General features: G+C 48.1%; 1 protein-coding gene across 1 annotated transcript in view; it reads right to left on the bottom strand.

Moving 5' to 3' along the window:
• The window catches only part of WNT7B (Wnt family member 7B), a gene marked incomplete at both ends in the record, with an annotated part of 93,057 nt that overhangs the window by 70,278 nt on the left and 2,164 nt on the right, over window positions 1-20,615 (bottom strand). Inside the window, one exon of the mRNA XM_083860123.1 lies at window positions 20,436-20,543. Coding sequence (XP_083716249.1) covers window positions 20,436-20,543 — 108 coding nt within the window. The remainder of the gene's footprint in view (window positions 1-20,435; window positions 20,544-20,615) is intronic.

The following is a 20,615-nucleotide window of genomic DNA, read 5'->3' as shown; positions in this document are numbered from 1 at the left end:
GTCCTTATTCCACATCTCTTTTGACCATCAGTATTAGAGTATTCCTGAATCTCTAATTTTAAAAGTGCACCCATGTAAGGCCTTAGGTTTCTCAGACGTTAAATTGAAAAACTGTCCTTAGGACACTTCAAGAGCCTCATCAAAGACACCAAAATCCTGCAGCCATAGAGCTGAGCACAGTTTATGTGGAGCAGCCATGCAGAAAATTTTTTTCCAATACCAAATTCTCTTATGCTTCTGTGCTTTGTCTCTTCTCTCTTTTACATCCCCTCTCCTGTACTTCTCCCCTCAAAGAGGGGAACATGCTCTGCTAGCTGAAACTAGCCAGCTGTGACCTGCACTCTGTCCTGTGCTCTCTCTCCCTGGCCAGGAATGGTCAGTCACATCCTGTCTGGGGACAAACAAACCACAGCAGCACAGGGGGTGTCTCTGGGCTGAGCTGGGTTTCCTCAGCCACTCTGCTCACACCTCCTGATCATAATTCCTAACACCTCACTTGCATTCTGGTCCCAGGATATGCTCCTCTTCCAGCTGTGATACTCATTCTGAGGAGCAAAAAAAGCTGCTGTCAGGTGATTAAATTTAGGACCAGTTGATGGGGTCATGGCCTGGACCAACAGGACAGGTTGAGCAGTGATTTGGCTGAATGCTGAACCTCCCAAGAAGTGGCTCCCTCTCTGTCAGTTATCCTAAAGCCTGTTTCATCCTCCAGATCCACCTTTTCCAGGCTTTGTGGGCTTCTTACTTCCTTCCTTTCAGTTGTTAGTCTCCTTCTAGGTGCGTTTTTCCACGCCACCCTTCTCTCCATTCCCTTCTCCCTGGGGAACATGCAGGCTCATCCCTGGCTGTCCTTCCCATGCCACCATCACTCCTCACCACCTCTCATCATCCCCAGGATGGGGGTCTTCACACATAGCCAACAGGCTGAAAGGAAAAATCTGACTTATTTACAGTATGTCCTAAACTGAGATTTCTCTGACAAGGTACATTTTCAGTTCACTTTTCATGGGTTTGGAAGGAAAAGAGCAAAATTGAGAGATGCCACTCAAATTTAGAGCTTGGTTCAGGAAAGAGTTGAGCATGTCTTGGAATCCCTTTGTACTCAGGGAACACACAAGGCTGCTGGGCACTGTGTATATCCTGTGTTTTCTATGTGTGTGACATGGTCTGTTTAAATATGTGATGTAACTACAAACTCTCCAAAGCCTGTATGCTTCCAGCTCTCCATGAACTTAAGCTTTAGCTGTTACTGAATGGGAAGCTTCTACTATGGAAAGAGAAACAATTTATATAGGGCTCCAAATAAGTAGAGAAACTTCTGAAAGAGAAGTTAAAAAAAAAATAAATTAAAGAATTGTTATTTCTATGCATATCTATATGGCTACATATAATCTTTGAAGCACAATTTCTTCCCTACTCTTTATCTTCCTCTATTTCTCCTAACAGGGATAATTTTCACAGCAGATGGATACATAAAATAAAATCTTTTCTTTTTAACAAAATAAAAGGAAATCCAAAATATATGTTTCATTATCCAAGACTAATAAACCACTGCTAAGATGCCTTTGACACTTCACCTGTGTGAGAGAAAGCAGGTTCTCATAGCCTCACAATCCCATCAATAAATACCATCATTTTTTCCCTCTATTTATTGCTTCTGAATATCCATAGCTGCAATGGATTTGCTCAGATTTCTCTATCATCTTAACAGTCACTCCTTTGTTATCCCAGCACACATCCCTTCCATGTGTAATAAGGAAGAAAGAGACAGGTGACTCACTGTTCCAAGGAACTAAAGCAATTGAAATATTGCTCTCATGCTACCTTCAATGCAAATTACCACAGAAAATCAAAACCAGTTACTCGTCAGGAATTGCTTCAGCTCATGGGAAAGACAGTGGCAACACTGCATGGTTATATATCACCTGAGAAAGGCCAGAATATTTCATTTGGCACCCTGAAAATGTGCTGCTCACCTTTGGTGTACTCTGGGGCTGGGTCTCTTCTGAGCAAGAGCTACATCCCAATGAAGCAACAACATTTATTGCCAACAGAACTATTTCATCTGGCCCTAACTCCACTCTCAGGTGTGCTGAAGAGAAGAACTTATGGTTTGGGGGTTAAGCTGGAACTCCACTCCATTTCTGTTCCTTGGTGGCCCATGACATTTGAGCAAAAAGATTTAGTCTCTATCTCTGAGAAATAAATCACCTCCCAACAACTCAGGGTGCTAGTGGGCATGCACAGAGTTTTGTGGTGGGTTCAACAGGGGCCATTGGCAATATAAAGAGCTGCTGGAAATGTTACCAGATTTGATATATCTCTAAAAGAACAAGAGCAATGGAGAATCTGATCTTCAATTTTAATGGCAGTTTTTCTCCTGAGGGATTGTGAGATAAATTTCAAGGTGTAAAATCAATTTTAGGTCAAAATATAGCATAAGCTGGGGTGGTAGATTGTGTAACCACTATCTCTGAGAGCTTATTTCAGATCAAACCACATGTGTCTGCCACCTGCCATCTTACAAAATCCTTCCCATCATCCGAGCCCTCTACAATCAAGTAATGAAAATTATGTATCTTAAAGCGCCAATATGCACATTAAAAAATCATCAGATCAAAGTAAAACCTAGGACAAAAAATAGTGTTTTCCTTCTTTAAAAAAAAATTATTTCGGGAAACTGTATGGCTCAGGGGCTTGGTATTGGGATATGGAGCCTTTCATCGCTGATCCAAACATGACCCAAGTCGGTAGTGACCAAAAAAATGGTTACTGGTTGGCAGAAGCTTTGTGGCCTAGAGTATTTGAAATGAGTTGATGGTCTTAATCCAGTTCCCAGTGGATGACTATCCACATCACAGAAACCATCACCACAATTGGCACCCTCCTCGGCAGCCTTGGCAGGTTGGCCAAGGATTAAATAAGTACAGAGACTGAGCCACCCGCTCATGCCTAGCTAGAGGTTGCCCCTCTAGGTCATGGATGAGACATGAGGATGGGGTGGAGTGGGGAGCTCACACACCCTCTTGCTTGTGCTGTGCTGGTTTTGTGGGTAAGAAGAGGAATTCATTTTCCAGGGCTGTGATTCAGGCACCCTTCACAAGCAGTATTTTCATATACATCTGTTTAATTTTAAAAGGAATCAGAAACTGAAATAATTTTTTTTCTTTTTTTTTTTTTTTCTTTTTTCTTCAAAAAATAAGGCATCAATTTCTGGGGAACTCATCCAAATCAGGGTAGTTAAGATTGAGCTGTGTTTAACAAAGCATACACAACCAACCTGTAAAGTGGCTCTGTTTCCACAAACATTCCTTTTGCTGTGCTATGTTTTCAGTCAACACTTTAATTATCTCACAAGATATCTTAGAGTGTACATAATCTACGCCAGCTATTGTCAGAAAGCTAAAGCTGATTTCTAATTAAGTATACAATGGCAAGTGTCATGTAAAAAAAGATCTGATACACCTCAAAAAATCCTATCTGGGCATAAAGAAGAAAAGCATGACTTTGGTTAGTGCTGAAAGAGGTTTTCAGTCTTGGAGAGGTAAAATGCACCAGTCTCTCGTTCCAAAAAACAGCACTCACCTAACAAAATACAGTAAGCTAAATCCTGAAGTTATTTAGGCAGTGTTTGGGTGGAACCAAAGTTTAAAATTCAGTTTTAGGCAGTACCTAGAGAGCTGTGAGAAGCAAACAGCACAAGCCTTGCATGTGTTTCCCAGCATGAAAGCACAGAGCCCTTCTCCCCAGCTTGCAGGTCAAGCAGGCAATGCTGGAAGACTCTTCCTGTGCACTGTCAGGAAAGACTTCCCCAAAGTTGCAGCAAGACTTGGCAGCACTTCAAGACTCTTCTCAACTGTCTCATTTCTTGCCTCCTACAACACTGCAGCAAACATGGAAAGCAATGACAGCTCTGCCCAAGGAAAGACACAGAGAACAAACTGCAGTTCACTGGAGGCCCCTCTTTCCTGTTCACCTCCATGACAGCCAGAGCACTTAGTTTAGTGCTGGACTTTGCTACACCAAGTCGTTAATAAGAAGGTGAGACTGATTCAATCTCTAACTTCCACACCAGGAGTAACACAGCAAGGCAAGCCAGCCTGGGACAGCAAGGCATTTTCAAACTGGAACTGTCATTTGATCTCGCTTGCTGCATGGCCCTCATATGTTTAAGATTGAAAAGACCTTCTTGCAAAATGGAAATCACAGAAAGCAAAAGTGGCAAACTCTTAAAAGTTTCCTCATCTGTTACACACAAAATTGAGTGTCTTGTCCAAGGGAGCCATTTCATTATTTGCACCTGAATCCATGCTCGGATTAGTGGGTCTTCACAAAGGGAAGGTCCAGGTTTGGAAGAGATCAAAGTGGCAAGAAGTAAGATCTCCTCCCTGTTATTTGCAGGAACACCTCTCAGCCTAGTGCATCTCCTGGCCCTGGATGTCCACACATTTCTCCCATGCCAACACATGTTAGGTGTGAGGAGCACCCTAATAGAAATACTTGACCCAAACTGAACAAATTTCCTAATTGCACTAAGACAACACTTGAGGGTGTGGCTACTACAGAAAATCACACCCATGGATGCATCAGGAGCACCTGGATGCACCTCATGACTCCCAGTGTCCCGGGGGCACAATTATCTCATCAGGTGCCGCCTGCCAAGTCTTGTTGCTGAGGAACTGGCTTTGGTATACTGCATAACTGGGGTGGGGAGAGGAGAGAAGAGGAGAGGGCCAGGCACACATGCTTTTTTTAAGTGCATTCCTTAAAAGTGAGTATTTACACCAAGAGGATACCTTGGCACTGCTCAGAAGCGTGTCTGCATTGGAAGTTACAAAGGAAGGAGCAAGCTGTTGTTTCTGAATCCTGTCCTGCACCTACACACCCCTGGCACAGCTTGCATTCTGTGTTACTGTTTAATGGACATCCCTGAACTTGCCACTCTACATCCACAGCTTTTTCAACCACTCAGTGCAGTCTACAAGAGTCCGAAAGAGATGGACAAGCCTGGAAAACTTCTTGGCTGTCAATTTTCAAAATGTTTGCCCTTTTTCTCCAAAGAGAGGACAAAGCCACAATGAGATGCAGACTTTATGACTTCCAAAGTGCTCTGACCACAAATACAGCAAACTGATTACAAAGCTGACAGCATGTGTCTGGGTGAGACACCTCACCTCTGCATGCAAGTCCTTCTCATCTCCCCTGCTCTCTTTCATCCTTAGTTCAAGGTGTGAAGCCTAAGCTCAACACAATTAGTGGATCATGGCCCAGCAAGAGAAGACAGAACAAACCTCTGCCTCAGCTGTAGAGCTTCTCTGGAACAATGGAGATCATAAAACACATGACAAAGCTCTGTGCCTAGAGGTAAGTTACTCTCGGTTGAAAGGATCTGTCTGGGGAACAAATTTTTAGAGATTAGCCTAATCCAGAGTCCAGTGACCTTTAGGTCATAGTGCAAGAACTTCCTCTTTGATACATCTTTTACAACATAACCAGAGTGACATTAACAACAATAACCTGACCCCATCCCTCCCCTCAGAAGCACCTTCCCTGGGCAGAGCTCCCCAGTGACAGAGTAGGCAGAGGAACAAAAGACTCCAGGGAGTCTACTAGGGATGTGCCAATCTAATTATTGTGGGCAGTGCCAATGAAAAAAAAAAGCTAACCAAAAACTGTAAAGCTAGTTGATGTACCCTTTAGGCCATGGGAGTGGAGAAAAAGGAATTTACTGTGAATCAGATTAGGCCATATTTATTTGTGCTTCCACCCTCAACCCTCTTGATAGCGTCAAAGTCCACTGAGTTTGAAGCTACCCTGAGAGATTTAGCAGTAGTCCACAGCAGCAGGGAAGGGATTTAAGTCCCATCCTTTGCTTCTTGCTCACTGTGCTGCAGCAGAGCTGTTCTCTATCCAGCAAAATCATCCTCTTCTTTAAGGCTCGGCACAACAGATCTGATTCAGGAATGTTTCCTTCCTCCTCATTCCCCCTGAATTTCTCACCCTGAGTCATCGGACTACAATATAACTTTAATGTGGAAAGTTTTGTGGGTACGTTTTGTTTCCTTTTAACTTCAGAAAAGAAAAGGTACAACCAGAGGGGGAAAAAAAAGTGTCTCATGGTTGAGAGGACTCTTTTGACCAAGGAGTCACATGGCTCCCTGGCGAGCAGCCAGAGGAGTCATGAGAGATGTGGCCATTCCCCTCAGCACTCCCTTAACCATGTCCTGCCTGCTGCCCAGCACACCAGCTGGGCACTAACCCCAAGGGCCAGCAGCTCTCCCAGGCCAAACCTTGCTCTGCACTGCCAGCAGTGGCTGGCTGGCTCCCACGGGAGGAGAAGGCACTGTCAGAAATGGTGCTCATGACTTTGGAGAGCAGTCCTTTCCCCTGACCTGCCCCCAAGGCCATGGTGGTGAAGAGGGCGATGGTGACGCCGCGTTTCAGAGGAGACGCAATCGCACCCTCTTTGTTCTTGTGGTCAGAAAGAGTCACTGAAAGTAATGACGGAGCACTTACGCTGCGTTTTCTCTTCCCAAAGTGCTGTGGCAGCTCTTGCTCTCCTGCCCCTCCCCTACCTTCAAGCCTTGCCAGTGCTGTTATTGCCCTATTAATGCTGTGGGAAACTGAGGCAGGCAGAAGTCACAATACTGCTATTCAGCATCTCAGACACTGGCCCAGCCTCGGACCACTCCTATCTTCACCACAGAGTGAAACCCACCAGGGGAATGTGCAATCTCTAGAGGGACTGGCCCTGGCCAGGGTCCAGATCAATTAGAGATGAGCTTGGGCTTTTACAGATGCTTTCCTGCATTGCTGCCAGGAATGTCAGAACTGGTGCTGGTCCTGCATGTCCATACAGCTCTGCTGGGTGCTGCACAGCAACTGCTGCATTCCACCCCAGCAGTGAGGGAAATGATCCTTGCCCAATTCACTACTGGCAGGATTAATTCACTTACAGTCCCTGAAGGAAAGAAATTATTATTAAATAGTAGTCACATTTGATAATTATGTCTTACTTCAACCAGACTAGGAAGGTGCATATGATATCCAGTCCCAATATTGCAGCATTTAAAAATTTTAAATTAAATACAACTCAAAATGTTTCCCAGGCCCTGCTTGCAAGCAGACAGTGGTTCGTATCTTTCTGGCTTATGCTTACTTCCAGCTTTGGGCTGCTCTGCAATACCTCACACACAACAGCAAATACTGCAAGGCTTTTGATGTGTTTCTCTCCTCAAAAAATTAAATAAGGTTTTGGATATATGTCTGCTCTTGCTGATTCCAAAGGCCATGATTCTTTCAGTGGCCCATAGAACTGATTTTGGGGTTTGTCTGGCATGACCTCCTATTAATATTTTCTTTGCTGTTTGTTCTTGCAAACTATGGCTAGATTGCCTATAAATTGCATTAAATAGCCTGTGTCAAGGCTACATTCAAATGGGTACTGTAAGAACAAGGCTGGTGCTGACTTTCTGTTTGGTACTCTTCTTGATTGCACTGGAGTCACTCTGTTGACTGCAGCAGAGTTACTCCTGCTTTATTAGCTTGCTGAGCTGTGGATATGGCCTCAGAGGAGAGAAGCCTTGAGGCCTCAGTGCTTAAAAGTCAAAATGTAAGAGTTCCCAAAATGCCACACAGTGATGGCCATCCAGAAAGAAATTATTTTGAATGCCTTTGTTGTGCATTCCAAGTACGTGCTGGTGGAGATGCAACTCACCAGCATTACTTTTTGCATCACAAATCTGCCAATAAAGTCCACAGAGTTCCATCAGCTTTGAAAGTGGTGCCACTGCCTAGTAACAGTGGCTTTACTTCAGATAAAACACTTGGGACACACAGGGACCAGTGGACTTGGAGACACTACACAGAGGAAATTCTTCTGCCACCCATCAAACACCTGACCCTCATTTCTGCCCCCATTGTACACTTGCTACACCACTGGATGTCTTTTTTCTCCTTATTAGGAACTCGGGGTGAAATGTGACCTTGGACAAAGAGCTGGAACAAAGACTGTCACCACAATGATTAAGTGGGATTTTTGCATAAACGTGAAGTTTATCCTTTTTTAAGGGAAATCTGATCCACAAGCATAGGCTGAAACAAAAATAAATGTTCAAAACCATAACAGCGATACGGGTATACCAACTGTATGCTCTATTAATATTATTTCCAGAAAAGAAAGATACAATAACTCTCTGATTTACTCTGTCTTGAGATTTTCTAGAGAAGATATGATTTGCTGAAAAATAATTAGTAGGTGATAATCATCTTATTATCAGATCCTAGTGGAAGAAAGATGTTTTTATGATGAGAGCAACTATTTGGCCTTGAATACCTTAACTGCAGATAAACTGCCCATACTCTATTAGAACTGAACAAGGCAGTGAACTTTCAGCTCCATACAGAAAACTGACTTTTAGAAAGAAAGCCCAAGAGGAAAGCTTATTAAAAACAACTCAGCATGTTATCTAAAGGTTTGTTCTAAAAACATTTTGGCAGTAACAGAAGGGAGAAGTCATAGAAATGCTTACGGACAGAAAAACCTACTGGGCAAATATTTAAGTCTCTGTATCTAGAATCTCTTTCCATTTTTGCTCGTGCAGAATTTGCAATTTTCCTTAGGCATGTGCTGTAGCAAATGCAAATACATAGGAGTTGTCTTGGCAAGAAGTTAGCAGCAAGTCCTGTGCAGCTCTCCACAAAGGAGGGAAAATATATCCTTCTACATTTGGGGGAGAATTGAAGGAACAGCAAAAGAGGAGAGGGTTCTAACAACCCTTAAAAGACTGGAAGACATTCTCCAGAAACATGCTTTCCTTGGCTTTTCTTCCAGAGCACTCCTGTACCTACACTCCTGGACTTTCTTATCCTCCTATATAATTCTGGGCTTGTAAACCTGAAGCTTTTGGTGACAAGTTTCTTCAGCTCATTCACATGTGCATGGCACGAATTCCAGAGCAAAAAATCCATGGAGATTTTGCTTTTCAGCCATGATTCTCACAGAGGGAGGCCTGTCTGGTTCTCATAGAACCCTTCCAAGCAGAGTTTTACTGTACCACTATGCAAGTTACAGACCTGGGGTAGGTTGGAGAGGTGCTCTACAGAAGGGCAGTGGAGCATCAAGGGGGAAAGAGCAAAAATCATGAGAAGAACCAAGCAGACAGGTGAACTTGTATTGCAAAAATCCATTTGTCAGGTAATGAACAGGTAGACGTGCTTTGCCAGCAGCCATGAAAGGCACTGGTGAGAGTCCACTGAGGGTAAAACAACATGCAAAAGTTGTGGGCTGAAGAAATTGGGCTTGCAACATTAACCAGTTCCGTAACTCATGGTGTCAGCACATCTGTAGAACTCCTTTGATCTACAGCTGGTCCTAGGTTTTTGTTGCTTGGGGTAACTTGGGAGGACTAGAGGGTTAAACTAGTGTTTTGTGTATTTTGGTGTCAGAAGGCTCTCTGACATCGTTTCAGCTCCAATTGCAGAATCCTGTGCACTGACAAAACCTATGACACCATTCTATCCTCAGCATGCCACATTGCCAGGTACACATGGTGTTTTTCCCATTACAAGAAAAGGTGTTTGTCAGTCTAACTGTATAATTGCAGGTAATTTTGTTTGGCTCTTTAACACTTTCTTTGAAAGATTCTCTTCTGAGGGATTAGCCTTGTGAGGTTTAATGTGCAAATACATCTGTATTCATCCTTACCTATTCATTGGATATTTCATATTGCTTTATACCCACTTTTATTATATGTTAGTAATACAGCATATGTAGTAATTCCATGCTGTAATCCTGGATGCTGCCACCTTTCCTTATAATTTCTAAAGTAATTAAATTTTTTGCAATTTCAAGGATGTCTTAAACATCTGATTCCTGGAACGTGACTGTTGCAAAGGATTGAGAGAGTTGCCTTCATCCAAACACATTTGGATTCAAGGATATTCAGGATTCAAGTGCTTGATCTAGACCTTGGCAGGCACAGATTTACCAGAGCTCTGGTTTTAGACAGGGAATTTTATTCTGGGTCTCACACTGAAATGCTGGACTTTATCTTCTAGAGTTACCAAGAAATCATATCACAATCATTCTCCCATCATTGTGTAGCTGCTTCAATACATGGAAATCTCCTGTGTCAGCCAGGTAAGTCAAGCTTATGGTAGTCCAGCATAAAAATATCCTTTATCTTTCTCTTTTCTGCTGAGCAAAAGCATGAGCTTTAGATGAGCCTGAAAATACTTGATACTCTTTGCAGATTCACCTGTTCTGTCTATAAGTGAACACATCTTCAAGGGATGATAAAGTGGAAGGAAGTCCTATTACAAATCTTCTTATAGAGAATCACTATCACAGTACCACATAAAAGGAGAATCTAAGGATCTCAACAGAGCTCTCCTTGGACATTGTACACTGCATAACTAGAGGCTAAAAGAGCCAGCTTGCCCTAAAGTCTCAGTTATAAAATGAACAAGGTGCAAAAGCAGGGGAATGATGGATTAACGCTGCAGCTCAGTGAGGGAACCACAGACAATCCCATTCCTGTAACAGTCAGCTTAATCACAGAGGTTGATGCTGCCCTGACTTAACCAGGATGGGAAGAGTGGGCCAGCCTGTGCAATTCTGACTGCACCAGCTGAAGTGAGAGCATCAGTCATGCTGGTAGGTATTGCTGGTGAAGTTGTGCCCACTGTCCCCTTGAAGTTCTGCCTCAGAGAGCAGCTGGGTTGTTTCTGCCTGTGCAGCTCCCTCCAGCACTGACAGATTGAGGCAAACTCCAGATACTCTCTCCAGAAGTCCTAATCTTTAGGGATTAGGCATGACCACTTTCCTGTAGGCAAATAAATATACATTCTTTCTAATCTGCTTCCCACAAGTGTTGAGAAGACCTGTCATTAAGGGTATGGAATTGAAAGGATGTGGAAGCACCAGCAGAACAAATACAAAACACACAGAGGATTTTTCTTCCTCTACATTTCCTAACCAAGCAGTGATATCTACTCACCAATATAAACGATTAGCTGTGTTATGGTGTTAGAAAATGTACCTGCTTTGACGATTTGTGCTGCTATTACTACACACATACACACTCTCTTAAGAGTTACTCCAAATCACTTTACAGCAAATAAGTGAGTTAACTGTATCTATCTGCCAGCAGATAATCCTGAAAAAAGCTTCTTCAGAACCAACTCTCATGTTTCTGGTGAATGCATCCAGCCCTAAATAAGATGAACAGTGAAAGGGGTGCACCAATGGAAAACCAACAAGCACCATCTTCTTTAGAAGCAGCAAAATATGTGTATGTGTACAGAGACATGCACTGCAAAAAACAGTGCCAGTGTTCTGCATAATCCTGGTGTTTATTTATATTAATTACACCGATATTGTTTAATGGCACAATTATATTTAAAATATTTAATTGGGTTACCAAAATATGTCCAGAATTAAAATTCATCAGCTATTGCAGCCACAGTCAGCTTTCTTTTTCAAAGGGTCACACACTAATTTCTTCTGGTTGTAAGAGTGTTCACAGTGCCTCAGCAGGCCAAAGGTTACCAGGCAAGCATGCTGAAGAAGATGACTTTATCAGATAGCACACTTACAATATAGAAATCAATTTTATAAAGGAGTTGGCTTTTAAATTAATTTTGGATGTAGTTGACTATAATTTAGCTTTCTTCCCAGCTATTGCACAAAAAACCACTGAGGTGTGGTGCCCTTTTCCTTTCATTTCACCATTGCCTTTTCCATTCTGAAAACCCCATTTCATCACCATGGGGTTTTTGCCTGACAGGTTTTCTGGCAGAAGAACAGGGCAGCATCCCATCTCCCCGGCCCCATTCCCTGTACCAAGAGAGACTGAGCATGGACACCCCGCACTCCATTTGCCCGCTGAAACTCGCCCCCTCTGTCCCCGAAGGAGCAGCAATGCAGAAGCCAAGGAGCGGTTCCCATAGCCAAAAGATGATAGAGATCTGGGGGGGCGGAATTAACATAACCATTGACAGTCCCTGAGAATCACTAAATAGCAGCTTGGGAAGCATCCTCCCCTTTGGAGTAGCAGAAACAGACACCAGCAGATAATGCTCCAACAGGCTATACTATGCTTTAATCTCCAAAAGCTACCATTAGTAAGCCAGAGAAGTATATTTACCCACCAGACAAACACCACAAGTTCAGTAGGCTACTCTCCATTAAGCACTGAAATAACTCCTCCTTCTTTTCACTTCCTACAGAGAGTGAGGGGAAGCCCCGCAGCCCGCCCGGCTCTCCCGCCGCTCCCTGGGAGGGATGCGGGGGACACAGCGGAGATGGAGCAAGTGGGGCTGGACCGAGGGGTGGCCCGGGGGAGAAGTGGGGTGGTCCCGGGCACCCTTGTCCCCGCCAGCCCCGTGAGCGCTGTTTTCTCCGCGGGAAAGCAGCCGGCTCCGTCCCTGCGGAGTGATGGATGGATGGAGGGAGGTGCGCGACGCTTCGGGGCTCCGCTTTGTTGGGTTTCACCTCCTGATCCCTTTCGCTTCTGCTCTGCTGGGCTGCAATAGCCGCCTCAGCTCCGGCTCCGCGGGTCCAGCTCCCAGTGACCCGACGCGGAGGGGATGAACTGGGGACGGCCCAGGGAAAGGCGAGAGAGCATTATTTATCCACCACAACTTCTCATTGTCGCTCAAAAGATCCCGAGCGGTTGGCTTTAAATAAAGCAGGCATTGCTCCCCTTGTATTTCCCCTCAGCAGTCGCCTTAGTATTATTATTATACTTCTATAGCTTTTGCTTTCGGACCTTATAATTATGTCACACAGCAAGGGAAACCGCCAGCATCCCAGCATCTGGTGTGCGGTTGCAAACTTTTGTTTTAAGATTTGAACTATTTATAGAAGGAAAACTTTGTAGGATAGTAATTTCCTACGGTTTTGAGAAAAATACGGCTATGCTTATATTAAAAGGGTGTATTTATTTATTTATTACGGCTCCTTCCTCCTATATTAAAAAAAAAAAAAAAAAAAAAAAAAAAAAAAAAAAAAAAAAAAAAAAACCAACCGAGTATAGCATGGGCAAGTTTTTTTTACAAGCTATCGGTCACCTACGCAGAAACATATCCCTCCTGTGAACAGAAACAGGCAGCTCTGGCTGAATTCATCTAAGAAATCTAAGCGCTTTTAAAAATCGGTGGCCGAGACTCGTGCATTTCACTAAAGATTAAGACTGTAGGAATAGGCTTTTCCTTCCTTTTTATGGGTGTGTTTATTCCTGCTTTCCTCCCATAGCAGTGGGATATGGGGTTTTTTCCACAGCCCCCAAAAAACAGGCGGACACACACACAGAGGAACACACACACACACGTGTTTATGTGCATGGGCTCCTGTGCGCGCATATAGAGAAAAAAACCCCCAAATATATATAAATCCGCATATAGTTCACCCACAGAACCTCAAATCCGCATCCGTCGGGGCACAAAAAACTGAGATCGGTGGGGGTGAGAGAGTAGGGAAATCCGTCCGGCCCCAGCAACCGAGATAAACGCGGGGCCGGGGATGCCCAGGCGGGTTCCCCATCACCGACAGGGGTGAACCCTGAGCAGGCTCCGAACCACCCCAGAGCTCCCCCGGGCCCCATCCCCGCCTTCCGGCACGGAGACTCTTGCCCCGGGGCTGGGGGGATGCTCAAGGGAGGGAGAAATCTCCCCGATTTTCCAGCGGCTCCCTGGGCCGGGTACCTCTCGGCACGGCTGCCCCGCGGCGCGGTCCGCTCTCCTCCGGAGCGCAGGACAACAGGAGCCCTTGAGAGCTCCCCGGCAGCCCCTCCGCACTCCGGCTGCGGTCCTGCCGGGCCCGGCTCCCCCCGGGCCGGCTGGGGGACCCCGGCCCACCGCGGGCACAGAGCCCTGCCGGGGGACCCGCAGGACATTCCCTCCGCAGCCCCTCCACGGACTAGCCCAGCCGCTTCTCATCCACCGCAACGATAGATACAGATATAGATATTAAAAAAAAAGAGCCCGAAATTCCTCGCAGTCCCACCCACCGACTCTCATTTCCCCCACCCCTACCTCCACCCCCTTCCTCAGAAGGAAAAGGTCCCGGAGCCAGCTCTGACTGCGGGACTGGAGATCCCTCCGGAGCGAAAGCAGCCGGCGGCGGGGGCTCTCGGCGGGCGGCCCGGCACAAACAGCCTTCCCCCGACGGGCGCGAAGCGATGCCCATCTCCGGTTTGGCGGGAGGAGGAGTCGGGGTCGGAGTCCCCAGGGGAGACGCGGCCGCTCCGCGCTCCCGCCGCCCTCCCAGGTGCGCCGCCCCCGCTGCGGGCACGCCGGGCCCCGGCCTGGCCGGCGGGGCAGCCCCGGGAGTTACCTGGCGGTGCGTCCCTTCCCCCGGCGGGCTCCGAGCGGCAGCGCCGGCACCGCCACCAGCGCGGCATCTCCTCCTCCTCCTCCTCCGCCGCCGCCACCATCCATCCATCCATCCATCCATCCATCCATCCATCCATCCATCCATCCATCCGTCCTCACCACCGCGCACCGCACGGAGCTGCCGCCCGTGCTGCCTTCTCCCGGCTCCCTCTGCTCGCTCTAGAGAGCTGCTAGCGGGGGCATTGCAAATAGTATTTCAGAAAAAAAAATTTAAAAAAAAAAAAATCTGGATCACTTACAGGTAACTCCCACTGGTAAGGATGAGGAAAATCTGAGGGTAATACACTGAGAGTAACACACTGCGAGATGAAAAAAGGATCATGGCTGAAATCCCGTTTACACTCTTGAGTTCGCTTCCTTGGTTATTCCTTTCTGGCCCCCCCTTGGTCGTAATTCCCCACCCTTTTTGGTGTCAGCTGTGGCTTGAATCTGAGTTGGAATCCAGTCCCTTGGGCTTGGGGGGGCTTTGTCTGTTTGTTTGTTTGTTTGTTTGTATTGTTGTGTGTAGTATTCCCCTGGTGCTAACGCTGCTCCCTGTGCAGAGTGTGTGCTGCTGCTGCTGCTGCTCTCGCTGCTGCTGCTGCTGCCTCTGGGCTCCTGCCTGTCATGTCTCAGTGGTTGGAAGTTGTTACAGTGGGTTCTCGTGTTGGAATGAGGATGGTTTAAGGGATTTGGATGGCAGAAAGTGCCTCTCTCTCTCTCTCCCTCTCTCTCTGTAACTCTCCTGAGACCCGGGGCTGCCATTGGGCAGTCAGTCACTGCAATCCGCCTACTTTTTTTTCTCTCCCTCTCCCTTTTTTTTTTTTTTTTTTCTTTTTTTTTTTTCGGGGGAGGATGACAATGGAAAGACACTGATCTAGCCTGGGCTGCAATGAATCCCTGCTCCCTGGCCGAGCCCTCTCCGTCCGCCTAGCCCGGCAAGGGCTCCTTTCGAGCTCCGTGGGGTATTTTTAACTCCCCCCTCAGCTCTCGGTGTGCTGAGAGCTCCCTGCGACTGCCGTGGCACCCTTAGCTCTCCCTGGGGGAGACTGAGCGAGCTGGCAGCTCCAGTCCCGGTTAATCGCTTTATTGTGGCTGTCCCGGTTCCACCGGAGGGTTCCGCCTTCCCTCCAGCCTCGGCGGGGGTTTGGCTGCTGCCGTGCCCCCGATGTTAAAAATTAGGCTTCGATTTCAGGAGTAACGTCAAGAAAAAAAAAAAAAAAAGGACGTATGTGTAGTCATAGCCTTACTGAGTGAGAAATAAAGACATGCACACTCGTAGCTTCCTGGCGAGATTGGGTTTCGCCTGAGAGCAGGGTAGGGAAGGGAAAGGACTAATGTGGAACAGCGAGCGGGGGGCGGCTGCCGGCGGCTCTCTGCTCCCCACACCTCTCCCCACGCCCGCAGGGAGAGCTTTCTTCTCCGCTCTTCCCCTCTCCTTCTCTCGCTCCCGAGGAGATGCAAGTCCGGAGAGACGTTTCCCGGCAGGTCAGTCGCCTCTCCCTCGAGAGACTCCTTCCTGCCCCTTGGCAAAGAGATGCTCGACCCAGGAGACAGCCGCTCTTCCTCTGCATTGTTGGACATTGTCTGTCCTTTATTTCCGAAGTGCTGAGAGCGATGGTGAAATAGGTGCGCTGCGGATAGCGGGGGCTGGGGGCTGACAACGAACCCCGAAAAAGAAACGGCCACCGAAGGCACTTAAACCGAAATGAGGCTGAAGCGAGCAAGAACCGGGCTCCGAAGTGTCCTCGGTCTGCCAATGTTCGTCTCAGGTTAATTGCCTAAAGACTGGAGAGGATGTCTTGGCTAAGAGCTCCACCGAACACCCCGGTAACACCTCCTCCAGTTAACCAGTCCCACAACGCGGGTGCAGCTGTCCCAGCGACACAACGAAATATTCCCCTCAGATGGAATGGCAGTGGCAGGATTGGTGGGAAAACGTCGTACGCCGCTCAACAGGAGATAAAAATCTTCTCGGGGTTGGGTTGCTTTAAACGCTTTCATCTGCAAGTTCAGCACATACGTTGGGGCAGTGAACGTCCTTTCGAGAAACTCTGATCTCGATTAACAAGAGACGGAGGCTTAAGCCTTTCAACGATTATTTACATCCCAGAACCGTCTTATTTATAATTATTTAAGATTCTAAAATAAACGCATTTATACTTCTGCAAGTGTGCGTGCATCTCTGACATAGAGAAAGAGTCAGAGATGTGCCTCTCCTGCAATGCCCTTTCCCCTCCTAGACTGGGGCTGGGGCAACTCTGCAGAACGTGAAACCAGGAGAACGAGTAGCCACTTTGAATGGTTTATTTCTAGCATTCGTTCTGCTTCGGACAGGTATTTTAAATGTGAGTCTGCTTTTAAAGATGTGCCTGGGCGGGGAGGGGTGGGGGGGGGGGAAAGGAGGGAGAGAGGGAATTGTAAAAATGCAGAGTAAACGTTGGCACTGGGAAACTTCGGGCTTGTGCTGGCAAAGTTTGACCCACTGCACCTGAAACGAAGACGGTTTGCCAATTTCCAGGTCGAAAAGGATTTTATTCACAGATGTGTTGTGTAGGAGAAGAAAAGTCGTATAAAGAAACCAAACCGTGCAGTTTCTTGCCGGGGAGTTAATTTTTATTCTAAAACCACGGGCCGGTTATAATGTCGAAAAATTACTGACGATGAATGATGAGGAATGACGATCACGACGATGATGATGAGAGCAGCCTTGTAAATTCCATCCAAATGGTTTCTACACCATTTGTGTGTCAGCCGGGGCAGCGAGAACCACACTCATTTTCTTGATTGAAGCCGAAAACATTCCCTTTAATAAACTGTCACACTGGAGGAGAGGCATTGTCGGTAAAGTCTAATACGGGCACTTCAGCATCTGTCGCTCCTTTTCCCACAAACAGCTGTATTTTGGACAAAATGGGGCAGAATTACACTGAAATTGTTGCCGGCACTATATAGTCGGGAAGGCGCTAATAAACTATTCGGTGGGGGGTTTTTTCTCCGTCCCTATTATCTATCTATTCCCAGCTGCGGTTCCTTTATTACCACAAGGCTGTGGAGAGCCTGGCAAAAGGGCACTTGGGAAGCCGGGAAGGTGCGCCAGGCGGGCACAACACCGAGTCCTTTCTGGGAGGAACCGCAAGTCCAGTGTCGGGGCAGAGAAGGCAAAGAACGAGCTCCAGACCGAGCGGTGTCGGGGCGATGGCAGAGCAGGGAAGGCGGTGGCGGCAGCACAAGGCGGCAGGTGCCCGTGGAGGGGCCGCAGAGGGGACAGTCCTGCCGGCGGGACGGCGCCAGGCAGCCCCGGGCGGGGATGGAGCGGGAATGGCGCGGGAATGGCGCGGGACTCCTCCCGGGCCTCGCCGCCGCTCCCGGCGCTCCACGTGCCGCCCGCCGTCGAGGCTGAGCCGCCGCCGCCCGCTCAGGGCCGGGGGGACAGGGCCGAGCCGGGCGGGGCTCCCCGCGGCCGGACAGCCCCGGGGATGGCGAGGGCGGCGGGATTTCGTTGGTCTTTACTGCAAACGCCACAGAGACAAGGCGAACTTCGGGGGAAGGCGAGTGGGAGCGGCTTTCAGGCATCCCTGGGAGTCCCCAGAGGGTGCGGTGTGCTCCGGCCTTCCCAGGATGGGCCGGGGTCCTCTATGCCCACAGCCCTCCCTGCCCTCAGCCCTCCGCGCCCTCAGCTCGGATGGGCACCAAAGAAGCGTTCCTGCCGTCCCCCAAAGCGGTGCCCACACCTTTCGTTTCTCCCGCTGCCCGCATCTCTCTAACATCATAGTGACCTTCTCCCTTCAGGAAAAGGAGGTCCTCCCGGCTCCATTTGGAGCTGCCCGGCTGTCATCCTTCTTTTCCTCTAGAATAAGGAGGAAAAGATCTGGATAAGGATCTGCGTTTGCCCCCAGATCTCTGATCCGGGTATTACCCGCCACTTCATCTTTCCGAAAGACACCTCGCTCGTACCCCGCTGTGATTTGCATCTGTGGTACTGCTGTGATTTTTAATTTCTGGCATATTTATTAATTAAACGGTATCCGAATGCTCTGTGATGTTGGCAGGAAATATTTCTGTTTCAGTCCTGCCTGAGGTCAGTATTTGATGTGACCTGTTATGGCGGGGGGTTACATGAAGTCAGCAGGGCGGCAGATGCTTTATGGATCCGTGCCTGGAAACGTCATCGACAGAAATATTAAGGGATGCTTCACCTCACCCCTGTTCCTCCAGCAAACTGGGGGAGCGGAAATAGAAACGAGAACAACGGAAGATCCCCGAGAGGAAGGACTACCTGAATGGGACCCTGACTGGAGGAGACAGTGGCTTCTTGATGGGACCCTGCCCTGTCACCCTCTGCAGCACCCCGGCCCGTCCCACAGCTTATGGATTGGGTTATTTTCTCTCCCCTCGGTGTCATGTTTGCCACCGAAAGAGGAGTTTTTAGCACGTTTTCTTAAGGCAGGAAGACGTGCTCAGCAGCAAGGGGAAAACAAAAACAAAACAAAAAACCCAAAACAACCTGCCAAGCCTCCACTCCTTGCCGTGGCTGACACCAACGCTCTCTCCTTCCTGCTAAAATCAACCGAATGCCCTGGAAGACATTTTATCCACCTTCACCTCCCCCTTTTCAAAGCAAAGAGCTCACCAGAAAAGGCATCATTACTCCCAAAGGATATGGTTTCAACAAAATGGTAGTTCCAGTGGCTGATGAAATGGGAAATAATTGCGTCCCACATGCCCAGCCTAGAAGTAGCCTTGGATCTCAAAGCAAATTTCTCCCCTATTGTTCAGAGAAAGTGAAGTATCCTCATCGCCTTACAGGCATGGTGATGGATCTGATAGGGTTTCTGCAAAGGCTTTTACTGTTCCTGGTGTCCGCTCAGTTTCACTTCCAGGCTCAGTCCGACAGCATTCTTGTGATTTTTGCTCTGAATCCCATTCTAAAATAGCCAAAATCAGTTTCAAAGAGAGATCTGCCTTCCAGATTGCAGCATGTGCCCAAACCTCTGTTCCCTTCCGCCGCAGCAAAAGCAACAGCTGTACCGTTGCCCTTATTTTGCAAAGCATTTTCTTTGAGCTCGCCTGCCTCTCTGTGAGGGGTGTGCTGTACAAAGTCCTCACACTATTGAAATAGATCTGGTACCCAATCGTCGCTTCATTTATGGATACACAGCCTCAATAAATTCACTACACATCTAAACCCTCGGCAATCCGAGCCTGGAGGGGGACAGAGCCCATCGCTACGACAAAGGGCGGCGCAGGTTCTCGGCCCCGCAAAGGTTGGAGCGCTGAAAGGAGCTGTCTCCAGGATTTGGAGCTGCCCCCGGGCATGTGGCTCAGCCGGGGCAGGGGCGGACTCGGGTTCCCCAGCGGGGCAGGGCAGGGCAGGGGGCAGAGCGGAGAGCGGCTTCCGCGCCCCTCCCGCATCCGCGCATCCTCCGCGGGTCCCCTGCGGGGCAGCGCGGCGGCACCTGCGGCTGTGGGGGCGGGCCGAGAGCCGTGCCAAAAATACCTAAACAAGCAAACACAAAGGGATGCGATCCGGCTGGTACCCGCCGGGAACCCTCCGGGAAGCAGCCCGCGGGTCTCGCCGGGCCCCTGTAAACGGGCCAGCTCTGCCCTCGCTGCAGCAGCAGCAGCAGCAGCAGCAGGAGCTCCCGGTTTGGTGCACAGAGCCTGCTCACCCCCGAGGAGCCCAGTTTAATTCCTTCCCCCCGCTGTTTAACCTTAATCCCCGGCTCTGGCGCGTTCCCTTATTGAAGATTCCCTCCCTGTGGCGGCCCCCTCCTCCTCCTCCCGGCGCTGCCCGGGCCGCTGCCAGCGGGGACGGGGCTGTTCCTGCCGCTCCTCTCCTCTCTCCCCGCCGCCTCCCGCTCCACTGCCCCGGCCGGGCTCCAGCCTGCCCGTCCCCCTGGAGAACTGTGCCCTTCTCCTGCCTTTGGGAGCTGCCCTTTGGCTGCCCCCGTCCTCTTCCACCTATTGATTTTAAGGTGGGGGAAGAGAGCTTTTTTTTTTTTTTTTTTTTAATTTTTTTTTTTTTTTTTTTTTTTTTTTTTTAGATTGCGACTCACCTTATGTTATTCTCGATCGTGATAAATAAATAATTAAATAAATAAATCCCGCGGCTATGCAAAGACAGGATCTTTAAAGAGTTTGTAGTTCGACAGGTAAGGACTCGGCTGGGGCTCAGGAATGTGGAAATTCAACTCAAGTCAGCCTACTGCGACGAGCAATATTAATAAGGGCATACA

The sequence above is a fragment of the Zosterops lateralis genome (genome assembly GCF_965231275.1).
Source record: "Zosterops lateralis genome assembly, chromosome: 4".
Lineage (NCBI taxonomy): Eukaryota > Metazoa > Chordata > Aves > Passeriformes > Zosteropidae > Zosterops > Zosterops lateralis.
This window is presented reverse-complemented; position numbering and strand designations above follow the sequence as displayed.